The sequence below is a fragment of the Miscanthus floridulus genome, chromosome 18 (assembly GCF_019320115.1).
Source record: "Miscanthus floridulus cultivar M001 chromosome 18, ASM1932011v1, whole genome shotgun sequence".
In the NCBI taxonomy this organism is placed as follows: domain Eukaryota; kingdom Viridiplantae; phylum Streptophyta; class Magnoliopsida; order Poales; family Poaceae; genus Miscanthus; species Miscanthus floridulus.
The window spans coordinates 111,452,179-111,468,001 of NC_089597.1; the positions used below are offsets into that span (position 1 = coordinate 111,452,179).

Here is a 15,823-nt window from a genome sequence, read left to right on the forward strand (position 1 = left end):
ACACGTGTCACGGTTGCGGTCGAGACACTCATGTACCAGGACCGCGGTGTGCAGCCTGCCACCTTGTGGCACCTGGTGGACTGATACGTCCTTGTTGGGTCGCTCTGAGGGTATGCGCTGGCTGGCGTCGAGCTCGCATCGTCGAGACAACAAGCTCTGGCCTGCTACGCCGCCGCACGCTCGAGTAGCGTGCGAATCTCGTGATGGGCCCAATGATCCTCGGGCATCGCGGGCCCTATAAGCCCCTAGAGTAAGGCTGCCGCAACAGCGATGTTCTGACTCGCCCGAGTGAAGTGTGGGAGGGCTTCATCATCCTCGATGACCCTCTAGTTCACATCGGGGGGCCATGGCGCATGCGCCCACCTGTCTCCGTGGTGCTCGATCTCTCGCTCGAGCTCCACGCGTTTCTACTCGAGCTAGAGTCGCGCTTCCTCGAGCTCTTGGTGCCGGGCCTTTAGCTACTCCACCCGTAGGCGGGGTGGGCCCCCCACGTACCCTTCGACTTCATCGTTGAGGTCGCTCATTTGGGTAGCCTCTTCCTCGTGGATGCCTTCGGCGTGTCCCTCGGGGGTACCTGCCATAAAACATTCACAAAAAGGGTGGTGGCTCCCCCCCGCTAGAGTCAGAGGTGGAGGATGACTCTGTTTCTTCCACGAGGAGGTCGTGGAAAGACTCTGCGACGTATTCGGTCATCTCCACGGACTCGTCGTTCGTAGGGGATGGAGGCACGCATTGTGCCACAAGGTGCCCAACGGTCTTTGCGGTGTTGTGGAGACCGAATGGGAGCGCTGTCGGGGCGCTCCGGATGAGATATGCCAGAGAGGGCGGCTCTTCTCCGGCAAGCTATGACATGACGTTGATGAACCAAAAGGTGAGGTGGCATAGGTCCTCCTGAGATGGTCGGGGTCCTAGGAAGGCACCGAGCTAGCGCTCTAACCTCCCGTAGTCGAAGCCAAGGAGCTGGTCGTTCTCGAGGGCGTAGGCCTCTGATGTGTGCAGCTGCAGCTCCTCTAGTGCCTCAGCGATCACGTCGAGGCCAGCGAAGTGAAGAGTCTGGACAGTGGCGGGAGCCTACGCCAACTCTCCTTCTGTCGTGACGATAAAGTCCAGGTCCCCAAAGCGCATGTGCATGCCCGAGACCTAGCTAACATTGTGACTAGCCATCCAAGGCCTATTGTGGATGTCGAGACGCGCCAAAGGTCCCTACCTGGCGTGTCAACTGTCGGTGTTTCGAGTTGCCACCAACGAGTAAATTTCTAATATTGCGCGTCTGGCTTGAATGGTGTGCTTAGAGGATACAAAGTTTATACTAGTTCGGGTAGAATGTCCATATGTCCAGTTCGTTGCTGCCGCTCATGTTACTAGCACTAAAAGTTCATAGTAGGGGTTACAAATGGACGAGAGAGGGACATGTCCCAAATCTCTGGTGAAAGGAGTAAACGGGTGCTGAGAGAGCTCGTTTGCTACTCAGCCGTGTGTTCAGGGTTTGATGGGTTTGTTTGGATCTGGCTTGAGTCGATCCAATGTGTTGTGATGTCCCTTATGGGACGCCCTGCTTTCTCTTTTATAGACTAAGGAAAAGCATGGGCTACAGTGGAGGAAAAAGAAGAACGAGAGAGAGAGAGCTGAAGGCCTTCAGGATTGTCGGGTCCTTCTTCTCCTTCATGCGGGTCCTGCCGACCCTGTAGATGTCAATAAGGATGGCTTCGCGTCGCGGTCCTATCCGTCACGAGCATCATGCGCCGGCGTCATATGCCAGTCATGGCGCTCCACTCCGTCCTAGCGAACGTCGTGGTGAACTGACACGCCCGTCAGTGTTTGTACGGGGGTTAGGCAGAACAACACTGGTATGCCCGATGCTGTTCTTGATGTGAATCCTTCGGTATGGCCCGTCAAGCCCACAGGTTACATCGGGGCATACCGGTCTCTTCCCTGGTGTCAGAGCTTTGACTTAGGCCCATACACTTGGACCTAGAGTGGTTGGCGGTGGTATGGGTCTCTGTTGGGCGAGGCGGATCCCATGGCCTCAGGGTCGGGCGAGGCGGAGTCTTCCCCTAGAGGCCGGGCGAGGCGGAGAGCAAACCCAAGGGTCGGGCGAGGCAGAGTCCTCCCCTAGAGGCCGGGCGAGACAGAGCGCAAACCCGAGGGTCGGGCGAGACGGAGCCCGCGGCCTCGGGGGCGGGCAAGGCGGAGTGCAGACCAAAGGGGCAGTCGAGACGGAGCGCAGACCCAAGGGTCGGGTGAGGTGGAGCGTAGACCCAAGGGTCGGGCGAGGCGGAGCGCAATCCCAAGGGTTAGGCGAGGCGGAGTCCTCCCCCAGAGGTCGAGCGAGGCAGAGCGCAGACCCAAGGGTCGGGCGAGGTGGAGTCCTCCTCCAGTGGCCGGGCGAGGTGGAGCGCAGACCCAAGGGTCGAGCGAGGTGGAACGCAGACCCAAAGGTCGGGCGAGATGGTGCCCTCTCCCAGAGGCGGGGCGAAGCGGAGCTTGCATGCTGGGGGGTCGGTTGGAGCTGTAGTCGCGCTCTTGACTACTCGGATGAGTCAATATTGATGGTCATTAGCTCCTGCTCTTCGGGTACCCTAGTATTGGTCCCCGACAGGTTGTGAAAAGAAATATGTAAGCTAATGCATGGTAGGGATGAAAACGAATCGGATCGAAGTTGATAATGGCTTCCCCATATCCTAATCCATCTTTTATCGAATTCGGAGCGGATCAGATATTATACGGATTCACATGCGAATACGGATTTTTTAGATGTCGGAAATGGTACGGATTTGGCCCGGTGATGGAGCGGAAGCGGACTTTTTTAAGTCGGATAATATCTGCTTACGTGTTGTTTTTTTATGATGAGAAACAATTCATTAACCAAAGTCATAAAGCGGCAATACAACACGAAATAATCATCATCAATCCACCAATTCGATTTAAGAGCTCACAAAATTAATACAAGTTCTCAATTTAAATTTAAGAGTATAAAACAAGTGTGTAAAAAATAAATATTCTTAATTTGGCAAAACTTTACCTTCACTCTTTGTCGTGTACTAGTCCTCCACTTTGGTAGATGATAATTCTTTCGTCTCCTGTAATTTCAATATACCAACCTATAGTTGACGAGCTTTGTTTGTGGACTTCAATATAATAATGCTTGTGTCATAGGTCAGGCTGACTTATATTCTTGCCGCTTGGGCTCCTTAAAATATTCCAATTATCCTATTATAACCGTCGCGTGTTCAATTATTGGTTAATCCATATCCGTCGGATTTCACCAATTCTATATCCTACACCGCATCCATATATAATCGGGTCGGATTATCCGTATCCACATGGATATTAAAAACACTTTCTATAGACCTAGCTAGGTCGCACGCGTATTTGTGTTTTCTAGAAATAGGGATGTGGAAGAGTTTGTTTCTAAAACAGTTTTTTTTGCCGTATATGTTTTTTTTTTTGAAAACAGTGTTTTAATCAAGCTTCTTGTTTTGCTAGAAAAAAACGAAAAAAAGGGGTCAGGCCACGACTCAGCCCAGTCTAGTGGCGCAAAAGACCCACTAGGCAGATTCCAGCCAGTAGTAGAAGACCTAACGTGGGTTGAACTTTTACATTAGGAATCCCCAAGTTTCTTAAATTCAATTTAGATCCATCTGCTTTTTTTTCTCTCTCTTGCACTTTTCCACCTAGAATCCTTCCTTCTCTTCTATTCTGCTCGGCAACCAAAATTAGGGGCCTGAGGCAGTCCATTTTTTTTACGCGGTCGCCGGGCGGAGCAGAGGCGTGGGCGCAAACGATTAGGTGGTAGTAGATATGTCTGCTCTTCGCTCCGCTGGTGACAAGATTACAAAAAAAAAGGTTGTACTGTTCAAGCTGATGGGCATCGCGCTTATTCAACTATGGACATGTACACCAGTATCTTACAATAAATAATGGTACATCAAAACAGTGCCCGTCGAGAACCCGGGGGAACAAGGTACAAAAATAACAGTGTTGGTGGGGGAAAATCTGATGCTTAATTTACATCTACAACCTCAGGCTGAGCAAAACAGACTGCTCCCGGAACCTTCCGGGGAATTTGGTCTTATTGTTGATGACACGGACTGTACAATAAATATTCACCGTGCTTCGTCTTCTAGGTTGCGGAATCCAGCCGTAAGGTCATCATACAGTTTCTTGAATTTTCCGACTAGAGCCTCTTCACCTTCAGCTGGATCCTCGAACTTTTGTGAACTGTTGTAAAGAGGGGGATATCATTAACAATCAATCGTCATAAATCATTGAGAAGAAAATCGCAACCAGTATCTTTGGATACGTGGCTCAAGTACTTACACTAGGCGATAGAAAAGATCACCGAGGCGATGCTTAATAACACTGTAGGTTATCTTTTGCCCATCAGAATTAGCAGCTCGTTCCACAGCCTGCAAAGATTATAGATTAAAAGGACTTCGATTTTAAGCTCTTTCATGAGCTATTTTTTTTTTTTAAAAGTTCCAGTAGATGCAAGTCATATTATGTAAATATGAAGTTATGAACCATTTCTGTCATGAGCCCATGGGCCATGGCTCAACATCAATATCCTTTAAAGACGGTGGAAAATTTTTAATTGAGAAAACACACATCCTTTAATAAAAACAAATCTGCTTGTGCTTGTGTGATATAAGACTGAAGGAATAGAAGGTAGAAGTAAAGAAGTATTACCTGGTTCGCTAATGTGTTGAAATGAATAATATTGCGCATCATCCAAACAGATTTGTAGAACGGGCAAAACTTATCATATCTGTTTTGAGAAGTGGAATCATGGTCAGAATTAACAACGTTATGCATTCCCAAGACAAACAATTCATACAGATCAGCCTACTTAGAGTAGCACTCACGGTGTGAATGCATTCTGCGCCAAGTAATCTTCCCTAAGGAGCTTTGCAGTCTCCAGAGTAATCTTGTCACTTTCTGCCAGTGCATCTTTGCCAACAAGCTGTTTGGTGAAAATATCAGTCCAAGTGAAGTCATAAATTACGCAATGCAAAGGACTCCAACCTTTCTATAGAACCTTTCAAGACTTGCATTAAACTAAGCATGCAAATCAAATTGACTTAAACAGATTCATTGTCTGTTCAAACAACAAATCCAGGAAAACAGAAGAGACTGCTTTTTTACTACTCTTAGAGAGACGGGGATATTGATGAAGATGTTAACCATAGAATCAAAGCAGGGTGGATGAAGTGGCGCCAAGCATCTGGTGTCCTATGTGACAAAAGGGTACCATAGAAGCTAAAAGGCAAGTTTTATAGGACGACGATTAGACCTGCTATATTGTATGGTGCAGAATGTTGGCCTATGAAAAGACGACATGTTCAACAGATAAGTATCGCGGAAATACGTATGTTGCGTTGGATTTGCGGTCATACAAGAAGGGATCGAGATCGGAACGATGATATACGTGATAGATTAGGGGTAGCACCAATTGAAGAAAAGCTTGTCCAACACCGGTTGAGATGGTTTGGACATGTCCAACGGAGACCTCCAGAGACACCGGTGCGTAGTGGAATCCTAAGCCAGGATAGTAACGTGAAGAGAGGCAGAGGAAGACCGAAGTTGACTTGGGTAGAGGCAATAAAAGGAGACTTGAAAGGATGGAATATACCCAGAGACTTAACCTTAGATAGGAGTGCTTGGAGAACAGCTATTCACGTGCCTGAACCTTGATTGCTTTTGCTGGGTTTCAACTCTAGCCTACCCCAACTTGTTTGGGACTTAAAGGCTTTGTTGTTGTTGTGTTGTTGTTCCGTGGCAATTATAGCAACATACACCCCAAAATAAGTGACTGGCTTCCATCAGATTCAGAAAAATCAGAGTTCGTACATATACATTTGCAACCCTATACCCAACATATCACCCTCAAACTGTGAGCAAATTAATTCTAAAACAGGATATGCCAACAAAACACCAGAATGGGATCCATGGCAACTGATGCATAGGAGAAAAAGGATACCTGCACAATTTCGTTAAGATCATCCTCTCGCTGTAACACTTCACGTGCTTTTGTCCTTATATCAATGAAGTCCGAATCAAACTTTTCATAGAAGGATTCCAGAGCCTTAAGAACAAAAGATAGTATGTCAGTATAACACAAAGGACCCAGGAACCATGAAGAAACCTCACTACTGATGACATGGAGAACCATATATACAGCAAAGGCAGTTAATAACTGCCTACTTATTTAGTTATTTGCCAGGTAGCAATGTCTAGTGTATACACTTATAATGCTATATTCATAGTTCATGTGATACATGATGTAAATACAAGGTGAACACAGCACCAGGAATCATTAGTTTTAGATGTTAGAGAAACATTGTGGAATAAAAATGCTAAACAAAATATCCAAAATAGCACAGTTTTCAATCTGTACTTTGAGTTATCACTCGATACTAAGGTACTAGTTCAAATCAGTTTGAAACACTAAACCACATTGTCGATATTTAAAACAATGATAATTCAAGTGAACCTAATCAATTGATGCAGTGACTTCAGATAACTCATAAAAACTACAGTTTATGGAACCATGTGATACAGGGAGCTCAATATATCTGGGGAAAGCGGTCATGGATCATGTTCCCGGTTTGCTTCTTTTCTTATTGGTTGTGCTTTCTCTTAGAGAATTCAAAGGACTGTGATTGGATTGACATCCTGGGGAAGTTAGGGAATAACCTTGGAGTACTTTGAATATGAAATGAGCCAATTCACAGACGGGAAATGCTTTCTTTGAGCCAGCTTCTTATCCAATCCCCAGAAGACCTGCACTCAAGGGCAGTTAGTGACATTAAAGTAATGAAGATGATGTCAGTAGATTGAACCGAAAGGGGAATAGTTGAACAGTTTTTTTACCTGTACAATACTAAGGGTTGCAGAGGTAACAGGATCTGAGAAATCACCACCGGGAGGAGAGACAGCACCTACAATTGTGACACTGCCAGTCCGATCTGGACTGCCAAGGCATTTCACCTTCCCAGCACGTTCATAAAACGATGCCAACCGTGAAGCCAAATATGCAGGGTAACCACTATCTGCAGGCATTTCAGCCTGGAGTATATTGATCACACTGTTAGTACAAGAAAATCACAATGCTATGCAGTAAAGCAGCATCAACTACAACTTGAATCAAGATGATGGAACAGAAATCAAACCCTCATGGTAAATAGTGTTGTCCATAAACTTACTACTAAAGCATTAAGCCATTCAGACACAACTTTTCCATTACAGCTGAGCAGACCATGGGATATAGAGAAGAAAAGAAAAGTGATAGCTGGAAGGAAGAAAAGCCATCATACCAAACGTCCTGAAATTTCACGCAATGCTTCAGCCCATCGGGAAGTAGAATCAGCCATCATACTGACATTATATCCCATATCACGGAAATACTCAGCTATCGTAATTCCTGGGTACAAAAAAAAAATGCACATCATCATTCTGTGGATACAGAAAACATCAGTCGATTCCTTTTAGCATGTTAGCATGAAATAGACATGCTCAACCACTTCAATAGCGTTAAATCACTACAAGATCTAGGGCCCTGGGCACCAAGTTCTGAACATAAACTGAACAGCAACAAGAACAGTTGGGGATATATCAAGTTATCAGCAGATGCTTATATCTGCATGTGTTAAGTTCATCTACTTTTCCAAACATTGTGTTGTTCCCATCTGTGCCAGATGGTGCTAGAAATTATTACTTACAAAAATAAACAGTGTGACAGTCACAGATAGATAATAGGTCACAAGTTGGCAAGTTATAAGCTTACAACAGAACTCATGCCTACGTAAGTGGAAAAAATCTGTTCAAGAAAAGCACTATGATCTGGTCAAGAAATGCACTACAACCTGGTCAAGAAAACAATCTAGAGACTGAACTCATGCCTATATAAGTGGCAAAAATCTCAAACACATAAGTGTACCTGTATAAATGGATGCTTCACGAGCAGCGACAGGCATGTTGGAGGTGTTAGCTACAAGAGTTGTTCTTTTCATGACAGACTCTTCACGTCCATCGGGCAATGTCATTGTCAATTGTGGGAAGTCCATAAGGACCTCAGCCATCTCATTCCCTCTTTCCCCACAACCCACGTAAACCACAGCTTCTGAATTGGAATACTGTTTTATAAGGCAATTTGGGTCAGTAAAAGAGTAGGCTTAAGGCACTTTAAAAGTCAGCATGCAGAATTGGACAACACTGGCAGCTATGGGGAAAAAGTAAATAGAAGTAAGACCTTTGAAAGTGCTTGGCTAATGACAGTTTTTCCACACCCAAATGCTCCAGGAATAGCACATGTTCCTCCAAGCACTGAGGGAAACAATGCATCGAGTACACGCTGAAACCAATTACAAAACATGTGAGACATACCAAGACTCAATAGAGCTGGACAGGAAAGTTTTACTTTATTGCTTCAATACCTGTCCTGTTAAGAGAGGTGTGTCAGCAGCAAGCTTTGATGAAACAGGCCTTGGTGAACGCACAGGCCATGTCTGCAGAGCACAAATATGATAATTATTAAGACATTTAAAACTATGGTAATATATTAACTTATTAAGACTTAAAAAAAAAGGGATAACGCTTCACCTGGAGCATAGTAAATTGCTTTTTGATGCCCTGGAATTCTAATTCCAGTACTGTATCCTGCATTTATAGGAAACAACAACAGCGAAAAATTGATCAAGGAAATTTAAGCAAAAATAAAGGAAAATGTAGCAGAAAAGGAATGATATATACTAACCTGCAAACTGTACTGACCAGCAGGGGCAATGTAGCTTATTTTCCCCATAGAACCAGGAGGAAGGGCAACATGGTGTTGCATCAGTGTATTCTCAAATACAATCTGCAAAATAGTCGCCAGTATTAGATTGTGCATGTTAGGCACTGTGTCAATGGACGGAATAATCAGAAAACTTCAGCAAGATAGTAAATTAAAAAAGGAAAACTGATATCTCTGTACTCACAGCATATAGATCTCCACCCGTGATGGCATCTCCTACACCTGAATGAAATGACTAAAATTAGTGCTCTTTCTGTACAGGATAAAACTTGAAACGAGGTATTTAGACACCGTGCTTAGCTTTTATAGACTATTCACACACAAATTACCTAGTTTCTTCGGCTGAAATTCCCACAGCTGATCTTTGTCAAGGGCAGGGACTGATACACCACGTGGTATGTACACGTCCCCGGATTTAATTGCAATTGTTTTTAGAGGGCGCTGCAAAGGGATGATAGGAGGCCATATCATCAGGAAGATGTACCCGAGTTAATACTACTATGTGTTTGTTACATTTATGTACCTGAATTCCATCAAAAATGTTCCCAAGAATGCCAGGCCCCAATTCAACTGAGAGAGGCTGCACGAAAAATAGCCATGACACATTTAGAGGAAAAAACAAGAAACCTACACAACTACGTGCAGAAATCAACACAAACAATACCTTTCTTGTTCTCAAAACTGGGTCATTAACCATCAGCCCAGCTGTTTCCTCATAAACTGCAAAAGAGTTGTCGCGATTGTGTAATTCATTGAGTGAACTTCTTTAGTGTTTTTCAGACCACATAATCAACATGGACAGGAGGATTGGGACTGCACTGTACAATACCTTGAATTGTAGCTGAGTCACCCTCAAGACGAATAATTTCCCCGATGAGGTTGTCATGGCCAACACGAACAAGTTCATACATGGCAGCACCACCCATTCCATCAGCCACAACGACAGGTCCAGAGACCTAGAGAAGGAGACACAGATACATCATGAGAGAGTCAGAATAATGATCAAAATATTGTCTAAACTAACTAAATCTCCAATTTAATTGCTAGGCTGTGTAACCTACACACTTTACCGCAAATTTCATAAATCATAATCCAACCCAACACGACCATGCTAGTTTCTCGATATGCAGGTTAACTAAGAACACAGCTGCAGCAGCCAACTCTAAGTAGCATAACAGTAATAATCCACAAAAAGAGACGGCACCTCTCCCGGTCCAAACTCCATTAGAACCTTCCAATAGAACGAATTCCCCGTGGATTCAATTTGACCCAAATATCATCACTAGAATCCCAGGAAAGTTGCATGACAAATACCGGGCAGAACATTCCCGCACCCAGATGCTCCAATGATCGGGACAACACTCAAATTCGCAGACAAGGCCGCTATGGTTCCGTGATCCAGAACCAACCTGGCAAGACATCACGCGAGCCGAGAGGTAGGGTCTAGTCTAATGATCTAGGGAGCAGGGACGGAAGAGGAGGACGCAAACCTTGCGGACGTAGCCGTACTCGCTCTCCTTCTCGCTGTCCTCGAAGGTGGTGACGCGCTCGGCGAACGCCATGGTCGCCGCCGGCTAGGGGTCGTCGGCCGGCGTCGGATCGAGAGAGGAGGGTCGCGCTCGATCTAGGCTGGACTGTGGTCTCTGGGCAAACGGAAACCGATCGATGGATAAGGGGGCCACGATTACAGAAACGGATTTTTCTTCCTTTTTCTTTTCCGAGTAAAAGTAATATTTATTGTTGCATTATTGTTTTTTTTCTTTTTGTCAACATAAGAAATAAACTAGCATATCGCAATGATTAGAAAAAGGATTGCTACCGGTACTCGTGAGTCGTGACACGTGGAGCTGGGAGCTATGCGCGATGCTTTATGGGCTTTGGCCCGACTACTTTCAGTCTCAGCTGTTAGCATATACGGGTATGAGCTACTCCCTCGTCCCATTCACTTTTAGTTTTAACTAAATATATATAAAATATTTAGTTTTATAGTCTATAATTAGTATTATTAGACGAACCGTTAAATATATATTTTCTAATAAATTTATTTAGAGATACAAATAACATTAACTCTAGTAGTTTTTGTATAGATTAATATTTTTTGTGCTTTAGACTTTTAGTAGACATCAATTTACCTTAGCATAGATCATTTGGTCCTACTAGAACAACTCTAAATACTCTCTATTTCCTTCCTAATTCCTAGGAACAGAGACTTTGATGAGAATACCCTCCAACAACTTCTTTATTTGGCTATCCAAATATACTATCTTATATTCTGGATTGTCACTACCTAAAGCTATAAAACGAGAATGACTCTCTAGAGTACACGTAAGATATAGAAAAACTGTTAGAGAACAGCAAGATATAAAAAACGACTTATTCAAATAATGATTCTGAGAATGAGCTTTACAAAGACTCCTGGAGATGCTTTAAAAAATAGTGAAGCCATATAAAACCATTAACACTGTTTGTTTTGCTAAAATTTAATTTATGTTAATACTTATCCTGAAAGGAAAACAACGTGCCTTCGCTGAAAAGTAGCGCCGTGGTAATTGTAATCCACGTAAGGATGAAAATGGAACGAAAATATCCCGAACCGAACCGCATCGTTTTCTATATTTAATCCGATTGAATTCGCATTTTCTTGTCCGACTTTACTGTTTTCGCTTTCGCATTTGAGATGTTTCGTATTTCAAATGTAAAAGTAGAAAACGGTTTAGACATTTTTCGACCGTTTTCTACTTTTCTACTTTTAATTTGAAATATTCCGAATTGAAAATTTGGTTTAAACCGAATTTGGCCAACTGCACAGGTCATACAGCCTAATTACAGGTTGTTCACCACGCAACTGCGTTCTTTCTACTGGTGGCCAGCTGCCCTCTCTTATAGACGGCGCTCAGCCTCATCTCTCTTCACCTCACGAGATGGTGCTAAATGTCATAAAACCAGCAGCATCTACACGAAAGCCCACCTGGGCCATAGCACATCAAGCTCATCGGTTTAACCCCCACCTGCAAAGTCAATCATTTGATAGTTTTTGCATCAGGCGAATAAATCTTTGTTACGCAAAAGAAAAATCTGAATAAATCTTTAAAATAAAATACTACATCTATTCTAAAAAGATTAATAAAATTATTCTGACTCGGTTCGAGTTCATGTTTCTATAATATGCACTTGTTAATTATTATATGCACTTGAACTTGATCATGTATGCACTTAGTCATGCACTTGGTCTACGGGTCGGTATTCCGTATTGAGTTTTCGTATATCGACCGTGTTCGACATAAATCCGCTCGAATTGGTTTGTTTTCGAAATTCTCGATAATTCGTAAGTTCGCGTTCGTTTTCGTGTCCGGTTTTTTCGTTTTCGTTTTCGTTTTCGTATTTCTAATATAAAAATAAAAAACAATTTAGAAGTTTTCCGACCGTTTCCGACCGTTTTCATCCTTAAATCCACGGTCCATGATCTCTGGGCCAGCTTATCCCCGCACAGCCCGGCTACAGTCGCAGGCCGCAGCTTTTATATACCGGCCCAGGTTAGCGTTTGTCGTATTCCCACTTCGCTGAACCAGAGGAAGCAGATGCAGAACCGTCTGCTTCAGCATTCTCCTCCTCCATGCTTGGGCGCGGCGGCGTAGCTACAGCCTACAGGGCTAGAAGGAAGCTCCGCAGCAACCGCGTAGCAGCCGGGAGGGAGAGCGCGCCTGTCCGCTGCTTGAGCGGATGCCACGAGGGGAAGAGGTATGGTGCTCCTTGCTTCTTAGGCCCCAACTCAAATTTGTTGGTTGTACTGCACGAACTTGCTGTGGCAGGAACAGCCATCAGTCTTGATAGCAGCCTACTGCTGGTGCGGGTCTGTTGACGGTTCAGCTTGCCCATATAACTTGTTTTGCGAACTTGTGAGTTTGTGACCGGATTCAAATTTCCAGTACACTTATTTGTCGAAGCAAGGCTAGTTTTAGGAAAGGTTAGCGCCTTATCAGCTAGCATAGTGCTGCTACCTCCATGGTGTTGATAAAGCTCAAGAGTCAAGGCCTAGTTGGAACAAGAAAACTGAAGATGAAATGTGATGCCGGTCAAAGGGAATGTAAACTGGAAATGACTAATACGTTGAATCTGCTCTAGATGGCTATGTATGAGCCAACACATGTACATGACATTCAGAGCAAAATAAGAACATCGTGTTATAATTCATCCCATCCATACAATGATATATGTATAATGGTATGTGTGCATTACCTTGCAGCTTAACTTAAACCATGTAAGTTATAAAATTAAACCCTGCAACGGCCTCACGTGAGAGAAAAAGAACAAGATGTCGCCAAGGACAACTTGCCGGGGGACAGACACCCTTGTAACAGGTTGCATATGCTCCCTTGTAACATGAATGCACATACCCGGCAAGTCATCCTTGGCTGCATTCCGCTCTCTTTCTCATTTCACGTAGGGCCGTTAGCAGTCACAACAAGCACCAAACTAAACCTCTCTAGGGTGTGCACCACAAGAAAGCCGATGTATGTATGTATGCCTAGTCATCGGCTGCTACTTGATACATATGTGAGGCTCAGTCATCTATATGACTCTATGCTTGTTTCTGTATGACCTGCTGAGGCTTCTATCTTGCTATATATAGACTTCCAAAAGTATTTGATGGAGATCTGATTTCCTCTTTTGTCATGAACTTTGTCAAAGTAGATGCCGTTTTATATTTTATATTGAGATGTTAGGTCTGATATGGCTCGATATTTTGACCATTTACACACAGATCAGTGAAGTTTACTTGTACTAGTATCATGCATTCATGCTATAGGTATGCACAACAGCACTAGTTAATTTCACTTCAACTTTCTCCAGGTGGTTATTTGCATAAGTTATGAAGTTGTTTCTTGTAATCGTATCTGAAGGTACAGAAAAGGTTAAGAGAATTTTAGAACTAATTTAGTTGAGCTTTTTATGTTTTCCTAAAGTTAATAGTTATTTGGAATTATAAGAAACACCAAAGCATTCACAATACTGTAAAAACTAATTTTAAATAGTTTATAAATACTAGGAAGTAGGAAGCCAATACAACAGAACCTCTACCTCTTATCACATTTTCTATGTCCACCTCTTATCGCATTTTCAAACCGAAAAGAATAGGCAGTACTATAGTAAGATTTTCTTGACCAAAAGCTGTATACTAAGATGGCGGCTGCCCCCTCCCCTCTCCTCCCCTCCCCTGCCGCGCCGCCGCTGGAGCAGGCCGCCGGCAAGGCCGTGTGGCTCGCCAGGATGGCGGCGGCGGGGCCTCTCATCCTCGCGCCTTGGCAGAGCAGCAGCGCAGGCTGCAGTGGGCCGGCTGGGCGCGGCCTTGCCTGAGCCGCGTGGGGCTCGGGGGAGCTGCCTGGCCACGGCTGCGGCAGCGCCGGCCGGAGCCTAGGCAGGCGCTCGGTGGTGGCGGAGGCGGGATCTCCTTCCCCTCCGCCGTCCCCTTCCTCCTCGTATGGCAGCGCCGGCGGCGACGTTCCCAGTTGCTCTTGGGCCTGGGCGGCTAGATCTGGTGCGCTGGAAGCCGGATCCGGCTCCCCCATGTCTAGGGGCGACAGCGCCGGCTTGGGGCACCGGGTTCTCTGCCCTAGCAGCTGGATGGGCTGGGGGTGCGCCCACGGTGGTGGGGCACTCGCGACCCGCAGCGGCCGGCGGTGACCGGCAGCATCGGCTACGGGTGCTAGAGCCGGCGACGTTGTGCCAGCAATGGCTTCGGTGTGCGGCAGTGTGACGCGCGCGACATTGTAAGCCCGATCCCGTGTTGCCCGGCCAGAGGGGGTGGTGACCGACGCAGCTATGCGGCTTGTCGACACGGAAGTTTGTCCCATGCCGAGGGCACACGGGCAAGCCGGAAGGGTCCGCTCGATGGAGCTGGAGATCCGTCTAGCTTCAGCGCAGGGGTGGTCGATCTTGCGCATTCCTCCCGAGACGTGCCAGTCAATTTGACCCTGCAATTGACAAGGAGAAAAAGTTTATCAGTAATTTAGGGCGGAACGTGCCGGTGTTGCCAGACAGTCCCGAATGTGCGGCTCTGAGAGCCGATATGAAAGGAGATCGACTAAATAGTCGATTCCAACATATTCATAAGAATAAATCAGTTAAAGCTCGTGGGGGTGGTGTAAGAAGAATCGGTTATTATTCAGGATGAATATCATTATTTAGACAAATATTGGTCAATGGCAATAAGATGTCAACAATAATTAGTTCATGCTAAGCCAATGACTGTGAGTAACCGAACCTCTTTTTATGTAAAAGAAACAACTCATCATCATTCAACCATTTAATAAAGATAAATCTAATGAACTTATTAGATCTCATCTATCGCTATGACCAGTGGGGCATGAGACAGAATCATGCAGGTCGTAGAAACAACAATAGACTCAACGACCCTAAATTATCACTAATATCAGTGGGACATGAGGCAGAATCATGCAGGCCGTAATAAACTAATAAGATCATGGGGGCTAACACATCTTTCAACATATCCCTACTTCAACGATTTCGTAATGTGAACTGTTCGTAAAAGCGTTCGATATCGGCTAAAATAGCCGATTCAGGCATAGCGCACAGTTAAGATCATGCCTTCTCAGAAACAGATCTACCAAACAACGATCCCTACTCCACGGTGCTAACAGTGGGGTGTGAGGTAGAATCACACAGGCCGTGATAACGGGCCATGGAACAATTTTCGCTAGCCAATAGATCTACTCAAGATCAGACATGCCTTAAACGCACGCTATGCACGATCAAGATTGATATAAAACAGCCGATAAAACATAACTCATCATTTAAAGTGCAGATTAGATCAGTTTAGATTAACCAACGATGGGCTAAACAAGATATAAAGCCGATCTAGATCAATCCCAATCGAGCGAAGTGATATTGCTGTAGTTAAATAAATAATAAAAGCAGCAAGCAATATCAGTAACTTAATGAATCTATCCGAAGGAACGTCGCCTTTGGATAGAGCCGATAACTTGACCTTAATCTAGTTCGAGAAGTGGA

At 44.7% G+C, this 15,823-nt stretch overlaps 2 protein-coding genes across 2 annotated transcripts; both read right to left on the minus strand.

Moving 5' to 3' along the window:
- Nucleotides 1-3,853: 3,853 nt before the first annotated feature.
- Nucleotides 3,854-10,492, minus strand: LOC136519770 (V-type proton ATPase catalytic subunit A-like). The gene is made up of 19 exons (XM_066513138.1): nucleotides 10,285-10,492; nucleotides 9,624-9,750; nucleotides 9,459-9,514; nucleotides 9,318-9,374; nucleotides 9,124-9,235; nucleotides 8,979-9,016; nucleotides 8,756-8,857; nucleotides 8,602-8,658; nucleotides 8,436-8,507; nucleotides 8,252-8,353; nucleotides 7,940-8,135; nucleotides 7,317-7,423; nucleotides 6,874-7,068; nucleotides 6,697-6,783; nucleotides 5,981-6,085; nucleotides 4,866-4,963; nucleotides 4,690-4,768; nucleotides 4,321-4,409; nucleotides 3,854-4,221 (listed from the first exon to the last, which is right to left on the minus strand). Exons 1-19 carry the CDS (start codon nucleotides 10,354-10,356, stop codon nucleotides 4,107-4,109), a joined length of 1,866 nt encoding a protein of 621 aa, XP_066369235.1. The 5' UTR covers nucleotides 10,357-10,492; the 3' UTR covers nucleotides 3,854-4,106.
- Nucleotides 10,493-13,869: 3,377 nt separating this feature from the next.
- LOC136524387 (uncharacterized) lies at nucleotides 13,870-14,646 on the minus strand. The gene has a single exon (XM_066517788.1). It carries the CDS (start codon nucleotides 14,644-14,646, stop codon nucleotides 13,870-13,872), a length of 777 nt encoding a protein of 258 aa, XP_066373885.1.
- Nucleotides 14,647-15,823: the final 1,177 nt, after the last annotated feature.